This window comes from Bactrocera latifrons, unplaced genomic scaffold, assembly GCF_001853355.1.
Source record: "Bactrocera latifrons isolate USDA-ARS-PBARC rearing strain unplaced genomic scaffold, ASM185335v1 scaffold_5, whole genome shotgun sequence".
Taxonomy (NCBI): domain Eukaryota; kingdom Metazoa; phylum Arthropoda; class Insecta; order Diptera; family Tephritidae; genus Bactrocera; species Bactrocera latifrons.
Window position 1 is genome coordinate 1,818,606 of NW_017537156.1, and position 9,737 is coordinate 1,828,342.

The 9,737-nt window shown below is 35.7% G+C and overlaps 2 protein-coding genes across 2 annotated transcripts; one reads left to right on the forward strand and one right to left on the reverse strand.

The window, feature by feature from the left end:
* Window positions 1–331: 331 nt before the first annotated feature.
* LOC108973649 (probable ATP-dependent DNA helicase HFM1) lies at window positions 332–2,918 on the forward strand. Its single transcript, XM_018941041.1, has 7 exons — window positions 332–336; window positions 378–983; window positions 1,058–1,202; window positions 1,464–1,582; window positions 2,095–2,287; window positions 2,362–2,487; window positions 2,901–2,918. Exons 1-7 carry the CDS (start codon window positions 332–334, stop codon window positions 2,916–2,918), a joined length of 1,212 nt encoding a protein of 403 aa, XP_018796586.1.
* LOC108973764 lies at window positions 2,763–8,195 on the reverse strand. The gene is made up of 3 exons (XM_018941244.1): window positions 7,851–8,195; window positions 3,827–3,907; window positions 2,763–3,774 (listed from the first exon to the last, which is right to left on the reverse strand). Exons 1-3 carry the CDS (start codon window positions 7,953–7,955, stop codon window positions 3,652–3,654), a joined length of 309 nt encoding a protein of 102 aa, XP_018796789.1. The 5' UTR covers window positions 7,956–8,195; the 3' UTR covers window positions 2,763–3,651.
* Between the last annotated feature and the right edge of the window lie 1,542 nt (window positions 8,196–9,737).

Genomic DNA, 9,737 nt, shown 5'->3' on the forward strand with positions numbered 1-9,737 from the left:
AGTTTACACGCCTGTCCGTTGTTGGACCTTCTCTATAAATATACGTTCTCTGCCTATGCTTCAGCCCATTCCCACATTCAAAGAAAATCGTTAACAGTGCTGCCAAGTCCTACATTAAATTTCCGCGCTTAGTTTACCGCTACTTTTTTGACGTTTCCGTTAATTTCTTTGTGTGCAGTCAATTAATAAGGATGGAAATTAAAAATTCTGCAGATATTCGTATCCTTTTCAATAAAATTCAACACCTTTTTATTCTAACAACGGTTTACTTAATATATCTCTCACGCAGCACCGCCATTCGGTCAAATATTCGAGCATTACAAAAGTTTCAATGCAGTACAATCGTCCCTTTTAAATGTGTTGCTACACACCAACAGGTCGGTGGTGCTTAGCGCACCCACTGGTTCTGGCAAGACTGTAGCCTTTGAGTTAGCCATCGTGCGTATGTTACTCGATCATTCACATGGTACTAACAGCGCTCAGGAGCATTCCACTAGAGTAATACCAATCAAAGCGGTGTATGTGGCACCAATTAAGGCACTTTGTGCTGAACGATTTAATGATTGGAAGTCGCGCTTTGAAAAGTTAGACATAGACTGTGTACTCATAACAGGCGATAGTGATTTGGATGAACTGGCACGTTTACGTAGTGCTCAAGTGATTATCACTACACCAGAGAAATGGGATTCGTTAACACGTCATTGGCGTGATTGTCGTGATGTTATCGGCTCTATACAGCTTTTTCTCATAGACGAAGTGCATTTGTTAAACGAAGATGTGCGTGGCCCCGTATTAGAGGCTATAGTTTCACGTATGCATACTATTGCACGTGATGTTTTGAATAAACCGTTGCGTTTTGTTGTTGCTTCAGCTACTATACCAAATGTACATGACATAACATGCTGGATTACAGGTATTGTTGACAACATAAACTGTTATAACAACGGCAACAAGATTAAACAAGAAAATGTCGCCGAATTGGTGTAAGGAATTTGATTTTTACTTTCTGAAATATTACATTTATAATTATAAATGCTATACTCACTATCTAAAATAGTTACTCGGATGCAGATCGCCCTGTGCCATTGGAGAAACATGTACTGGGCTTTAATTGGAGTTTACGGGGTTTTAAATTTGATATGAGTCTCAATTATAAGTTAATGGATATATTGCGCAAATATTCCGAGTGTAAAGCTACTTTGGTAAGTGAATTCGTTTGTTTTTAATGGTTATATTTTGGTAAGTTACGCCGACAAATTAAGTTTATATAGTATATACTATTTTATGTAAACTGAAATATTCCTCATTATGTTTTTTTATTGAATAGTAATTTTGTGTTATTAGATTTTCCAAAATGTATTGTATATGTATATGCATTGTATACTTACATTAACTAGCTCTACTAAGTTTTAGAAAAACTGTGTGTTTTCAAGTGATTTTATTTATTAATTTTACTATTTAAGATTTTTTGCAATAGTCGAAAATCTGCTGAAATGGCGGCAACTGTTTTAGAGAAAAATATTACCTCATATTTCGCACTCAGTGACCAACAGAAGACAAACCTTACACAACTCGCCCAAGAGTAAGTATTTGCAAATGCATGCATATTTCACAATACTTTGGAATTTACTGAAAGATATTTTTAAAAAACTCAAAATGCCCCGAACAAGCTATATTAAGTTTGCCAAGAATCTCATTTGTCGGAATCGCGGCGATATTGTTCTATTGTGACATATGCTTATTATATAAATGCAAAATAATCTGAACAGCCAAAATCAAGTTCTTATATGGAAAACTTTTCTTCATGATATTTGTCATAGTTTATTGCCCAAGACAAAGCCTCAATATTCGAATATATTTTTTGATTCATATACTATAGCATATATGTACATACATACCCTTTTATGTTAGCGAAATGAAATTGTTAAGTCTGTTTAGTATAGCTCCGACGTGTTTTAGTAAAAAAAAAAAGAGATTGAGTAAAGTGTCTAATATCCAGAATGTGTGTGTGTGTGTGTGTACTACATAATTAAACAGTTATACTGTAATTGTTTGTTACACTTTCCTTTTGTTTTCTGTCTTTTCTACTTTTAGCTTGGACGACAATAAACTGCACAAATTGATTGCACATGGCATCGCTTACCATCATGCCGGCATGAGTTTTAGTGATCGTAACAAAGTTGAGGAGAGCTTCCGTCAGGGTAACTTAATGGTTTTGCTCTGCACCAACACTTTGGCAATGGGTGTCAATTTGCCCGCACGCCTTGTGGTCATCAAGTCTACTGAGGTAATTTTCTAAATGGTTTTGCGCTTACACATACAAACATCCATACTAATTTATTAACAATTGTAAATCATTAGTATTATCACCTTGGTAATATGACGGAATATCCAGAGAGTATTTTGTTACAAATGATTGGACGCGCTGGACGACCACAATACGATACAAAAGGTGTCGCTGTCATTTTGACGCATATGAAGAATGTGGTAAGTATAAATATTTAATTGTTGTTATATTTAAAGTTGTATATATACACAATATATGTATATATATATATTCTGTACCATATTTAGAGTTAATTACTTTTTACTTATGTTAAAAAGTGAACAGAATTTAACTTTCATAGTCAGATCAGTTCTGTAATGAGATCCGAGTTATATATTGACTGAAAATACCGAAAATTACGCTCATTGCTATTTCTTATGGTCTTCTATCTTACCTTAATCCGTCAAACCTCTTTGTAAAAATATAAAGTCACAAGTTTAGTGGTCTCTTTTAAGTTGAAATCCTTTATTACTTTATAATTGAGCCATTTTCCATTCATTCTTATGTGTAACGGTAACAAATATCGTTTTGCATATTTGCAATTATTGTTATTTTTTGATTTGTATTGTCAAAGGTACATAGTGAACGCTGAACGCTTTCCGCGCATAAAGCGAAGAAGATGATGTACATTTAATACAAATATATATATGCATATGTAGTATTATATAAAATTAACAATATCAAAATCGTAGTATAATATTTAACATATGTAAAAAAGTTATAAAATATAGTTGAAGACATCATGTAACTAAAGTGTAGAAATTGACAGAATGAGAAAAGATATGCATACATATGTGTGCACGTCGATAAGTGCGAAAAAACATATGTATGTATATTTCAAAATTTATTTACAATGCTCGCATTTAAAAGATAATTTCATTTTAATGGCGAAGAACTTGTAGTTTTCTTCTTATTGTTGTTGCTGCACACAAGCCTTTTAATTCAATGTTAATGCTTAAGTCCTCCATATGTGTTTAGCCATACATACATGTATTTATGCCTTTGCGTACCTATGTCTGTTTGCGTATCTCGCTCTGGACATATATAATTATGTGTATGTATGTGTGTGTGTTGTTGCTTTCTTAAATATGCAATATTTCGCTATTTTTTGCATATTACCACTTAGCTAATAATTAACTAAATACTTATTTATTTTTCGCTTTCTCCTAAAAAGTTCTAATTGCTTTTATTGTAGTTGTATTTATACCATCACCACGTCTTTTAACATTTTCCACATTTTCCATTTGATTGTTTGATTGATTGTACTCCTTGATATGCGTTTTTTTTGTTATTGCGTGTTCTTATTTGCTTGTTTCAGCCGCTTTCTAACCCAGTGGGTTTGTTGTATCGAACGTCACTTTAGGTACAAAGCCATTCTCACCCTCCACTGTGTAGGCAACGGTCATAAGGCGGCCATCGGGCAGCCACACAGAGTATTGACCAGATACCTGTGAAGTTTTAGCATTATATTTCAATAGTTCAACTGTTGTTGTTGCTTACCTTTCCAGCAGCATCGCCTGCTTCGTTTTTGTTAAAGAATAGTTCTTTTTCGGGATCCTTAACCTCATATTGATATTCATACTATAAGCAGATAAATTTACAAGACATCAATTATTTTATTTTTGTATAGCTTATTAAAGCAAAAACTAATATATAAGAGGTTTAGATTCCCGCCAACAAAGGAGAGTTCTATCGTCCGATAGCTCTCCTCTTCCCAAATAGTGATGGCACTTGAGGTTTTGCAACTCCCGGCCTTCACACACCTCCTGAGCCTAGCAAACCATTAGCATGGCTTGTGAAAAGTGCCCAGTACCACCACAGCCCTTAGAGTCATAAACGGCCAGATAGTTCATGGCCTTAACCAGAAATCACCTTGCAGGAGAACGATCCTCGTAGCGTTGGACTTATCAAAAGCTTTTGACACAGCCAATCCCACAACGCTACTTGAGGTCAACGAAAAAACTACACTCCCTCCAGGACTGAAGGGGTGGACCATGAACTACCTGAGCGGTCGTCAATCATCCGTACTATTTCGAGGTAAAAACTCAAAACTGAGAAAAATTAAACAAGAGGTTCCACGCTATTGGTTAACCTTTACATCTCGAAACATTATAAACCATCAGAAGGAATTTCTATCACCTCGTAATCTGATGATTGCACGATATTGCCGTCGGGCAATGGAATCGATGGCATGCTTTCAAAGGTAAATGGCTATCTCTCCGACCTTTCGCTCTTCCTCGCTGCACGGAACTTAACACTCTTCGCCACTAAATCCATAGCGGACATATCCACCAACTGGACAGAGAGGTACAGCCTTGGCCTTAATATTGTGGTCGATGGCGTTAAGATTCCGACTGTGAGTAATCCTAAAATTTTAGGTGTGACTTTTGACAATCTAAGCACCTTCACCTCCGCGATTATCACCAAAGTAAGGAGTACTTGGAGTCAAACCACCACCCATTGCAGACTCAGAGCTCGAGTTGCCACGAGAAACGAGAATGACCCTTGCGCAGCACCCTTCTGGATACTGCAGCAGATTAAACTCTTTCTTATCCAGAATAGACAGTTCTCATCTGACATTCCTTTCCCTTTGATGCGGCCCCAGCGAAACATCACGTTTCCCAGGCCTACCGTTGGATGATGTCGACGACAACTTCCTTTCCATCCTAATGGGGATTAGGTACCCGTTACAACAGCAAAAATATTCGGCTTTTAACAAGTTAGGTTCTTTAGCTTTGATTTCAGGTATTTTCATTAAGAAGTTCGTATTATCGTGTTCCGCGACCAAGTTTTGCTGATTAATGATTGGCTATCAGCACCAAAGTCTAGAGATCTAGTATAAAAGAAGAATGCGGGATTGTTTCGGTTATAAATAACGTAGAGGTTTACACTTTAATTGTTAAAGATTATTTAAACCTTTTCCTGCTTGGAGTCGTATTTTATTTTTTTTACCTGCAAGCTCATTTGATGGTGTGAGATTCAAGGTGATGTTTAACAGCGATTGCGAAACAAAACACAACAACAATAACCAACATAACAAATTTGGAGAAAAATGACATGAAATAAATTCAAATGCATATTACTTTTGGACTTGAAATTGATGATTCTACCAGCTTAAGGGATCTATATTTCCAATATTTTTCTAAAACTCATGGTTTCAGTTGGAATTTTAACAAACGACGATCCAAATGATGCTCACAAACTCAGGTATTATTAATATTGCGTAAATGATGGGAAATTTTAACGTTTTTGCGAATAACATTTCACATTGAATAATTTTTTCAGTTTAAGCTCACGATTCCAATTTTGTAATATTGGCTTACACTTTCCCTACTGTAAACAGTAATTTTGAACAGGAGATAATCAGCATCGGATAGTCAACTGATTTCATCTGCTTATTCAAACTTATTCACTGACAGTCATTCACTTCTAAACCGCTGTAATTTCTTTATATTATTATTGGCTGCTTATAATTTATAAGAAAATCTGACTATATCATAAATTAAAGCGAAACTTGTAGTTTGTCTAAATGTCACCTCAATATTCCAGTCTCAAACGTTGGATAATTTTTGATAATTAGATTGAACAATTAATTCAAAGCATTTAGTTGTTGTTATAGTCGTCCTATAAAAATCGGCGTTCGATACCGGTTATCTACCAGAAACGATCACAGGGAACAATCGGGTACTACACAATAATTCGATTTGGTTTTTAAATTAAATTCCAAATAGAATGCGATTGGAAATTAATATTTTTCCTTTGGAGTATTTCGTACCGGTTTGTTTGAGAACTACATACATGATTCTTGATAGCTTCTGAAGTCTTTCTGTCACATTAGAAAAATAAATAACTAAAGTTTGTGATTGAATTGAGTTAGGATTAATTATTATTAATCCATAGAGAAAGTGGAGTTGAACAGGTTTTATACTAGAATCATTTCAGACATCGAAAAAAAATTCTGAAATTTATTTTGTAGAATATTTAAAGCTACATAGGTAAACCGTTTTTAAAATGATGTTGGTTTATTATTCTCTGTACAGTTCAGAGACCCTATAAAGTATCGATCTGAAACACAACCTTTCTCTCAAAAAACTGCTGATTCGGCGGAATTGCAAATATCGTAGCACCGTAGATATAACTGCCACACAATCCGTTCTCATGACAGTCGGGTCTACGTAATAGGAACGGGCACGGATTTCTTATCCAGTTGTCAACTCGCCAGAATTCTGCCGCTACAACAACAACTGCCACAAAATATAATCGATGAAATTGAAACCTCGGTAGAAAAATTTTTATGTGACGATATATCTTAATAAAAATTGGCATATAATATTATCATATCGGACAACCAAATAAACTGACCGATCACGCTCAAGTGCTTGCATGGAAAACTTTTTTTAATTTACAAGATATTTTCACTAAATTCGGCACAGATTATTGCCTAAGTTTGTTTAGATGGCACCACGACAGTATATGCTAATTTTTGGCATTAAAAAATGATTTAGACTAAAAATCGCGAAAAAACATTAATAATAATTTATTTTTTTTAATGGAGAATTGGAACTAAAGTTTTTTTAATCCGGTATTTGGAATTAGAAAATTGAAAATTATTTTTTATTTAGATTCTCGGGATTAAAAAAATAAAAAATTAATTGCAACTATAATTTTATTATTTTTTAATTTATCCTTATTACAATGTTGAAATAAAAGATCGAATTCGTCTATCCTTACTTCCAGAAAAAATGGTATAAAGGTAGGGGTTTTGAGGTCTTTTGAAAATTTAAAAAAATTTAAAAAATATATTTTTTTTTACCGATGCTTCTAACGCCAAAACCCACGCATATGTACTTAAGGGACTCACAACTTGTCATATTTAAACAAATTGTTGTTCTATTACATGTCATGGTTATAACTTATAACTTTATGATATTAAATGAAACCCCTAACTAAATATATAGAAATGCTTTCTAAGTTTTATAAAAATTAAAAAAAAATTTCGAAATAAAATTTTTGTTTAATCCTTTCATATATAAAACTACTCCACCAACTTTTTTTAAATCAGAATTTCGGTTAGTGTTAATTTATTAGAGAAATTTATCGTTCGGGCTTCTAGCTAGAACAAACTTCAGTATTTACATACATAAGTATATGTTTTATATATTATATGCAGTAAAATAGTATATAATAGACTCCAAGGCAAATTCTTCTACTGTACCTATGCGCTGGTAATTAAGCGCAACGCTGCCAGTTCTACAGCAATTTGCTTTGATTGCTTTTTATCAGTGTTGACAGGGTAATTTTTCCAAATTAACCGGCGCTTGCACTTCGCAGCGATTGCGCAATGCGAGTGAAAAAAGAAATAATTTATTTTTGCATTTTTTTCATTTACCGACTTCCATTGAAGTTTTTGTTTAATTTAACGATTTTTCATTTCGCGTTAGCATTTAGTTCATGAACTACTCACAAGCAGAACTACTGCTCTTTAGAACCAAAAATAGAAAAAACAGGGAGTTTTAGAATTTACCGGCTCTGGTTGTTCAGGCGCCTGTGGTCGTGCTTGCACCAACAGCACACAAGCAACGAGCACAACCAACGCGACAAACGACACTCTGGCGGACAAAATCTCCATTTCTACTCCTTTGCTAGAATCCTTTTAGCGATCGTTGCACAAGTTTTTTTTTTACTTTTGACTCCACCGAATCGTTGAATCCTTTGTCGCTGCTCGCACACCTTTCGCGATCACTAACTTCGCCTCTAAGCAAGTGTGGTGAGAGTGTTAGTGTATTACGAGTGTATTTCACGAGTTGCCCTACGTTCGTTCGTTCACAAATTTTTTTGCCCAACCGTATTCGTACTCGAGACGCTTTTAATTCGTACTGACACTTGGAGCCGTTGCATTTGTCTTTTATATGAGAAGTTGGCGGCAAATGTGCGGCACATCGGATAGGTCAAAGGTGTTGAGGAGAAGCTACAGCAACAGTTGCTGCGGCAGTTGCGGTGGTGGTGGTGGCGGTAGCTGCGGCAGTCACCAAAAGCCGGTGATGATGCTCTCGTCTCTTCGTTACGAATATCTGCTGCTTGATTTTTTATAAATGTTATTAGTGTTGCTGGTGTTGTTGTTGCATTGTATGCTTGTATGTATGTACCGCTGTATGTACTAACACTAAGCCACATCTTTAACAATGGCCCAAACTGCTCAGTTGCATGAACACACAGTCATGCAAACACACATACTTACATACATATGAACATATCTATATGTTCGTACGAGTATAACGGACTTGCGTGTATATTGCACTCGATCTGCGAAATTCAGTGTGGTGGCTCTTCTCCGTTACATCTCAACACTTTGACTGAGTTTGTCTGTTGCATAGCACGGCTCTGGCGTGTTGTTGGTGGTATTGGTGTTGCAGAAGTATATGGTTATATATTAACATGTGCATTAGCCATGATGGGCTCTTTTAGCTTCTATTCTTGAAGTGTCCAGCATCAAAATTGTTGTTGTTTTCATTTTGTGCGGCTCCATTCCGCTGCATAGACGCCGGCAAAGACCAAAAAACAGTTATGTTCACAAAAATAGTATTGTACTTTTTGGAATGAGGAAGATATTGCTTTCTGAAGGGAAAAGGTTCAGTTGATGCAAAAACTTGGCTTGATGACGAGTTTCCGGACACAGGAAAATCAACCATCAAGAATTGGTATGCTATGTTTAGACGTGGTGAAATGAGTACCGAAGACGGTGAACATAGTGGACACCCAAAGGAGGTTGTTACCCAAAGAAACATCAAAAAAGTCTGCAAAATAAATTTCGATAGCCGTAAAGTGAAGTTGTTCAAGATAGCAGGCACTCTAAGATATCACGAATATTTGGATATGAGAAAGCTCAGTGCAAAGTGGGTGCAGGGCGAGCTCGCTTTTGATCAAAAACAACGATAAGTGGATGATTCGGAGCAGGGTTTGGAGATGTTCAAGCATAATGAGCTTGAGTTTTTGTGCCAAGGTCCGGCAATGGATGAAACATGGCTCCATTATTTCACTTCGAAATCGAATCGACAGTTATCCGAGTGGACTACATACAATGAACTCGCTAAAAAAGTCGGCTGGATAGGTTATGTCATTTCTATTTTGCGATGCGCATGGAGTAATTTTTATTGACAACCTTGTAAAAGGAATTACCATAAGCAGTGACTATTACAAATCGTTACTAAATCGCTTGAAGAACGAAATCGCAGAAAAACGACCGCATTTGAAGAAAAAGAAAGTAATGTTTCACCAACACAATGCACCATGCCACTAGTCAATTAAACCGAAGTCAAAAATCTATGAATTAGTGTTCGGATTGCTTCCGCATTAACCGTTTTATCTAGATCTGGCCCCCAGCGTCTATTTCCTATTCTCAGATCTCAAAAGA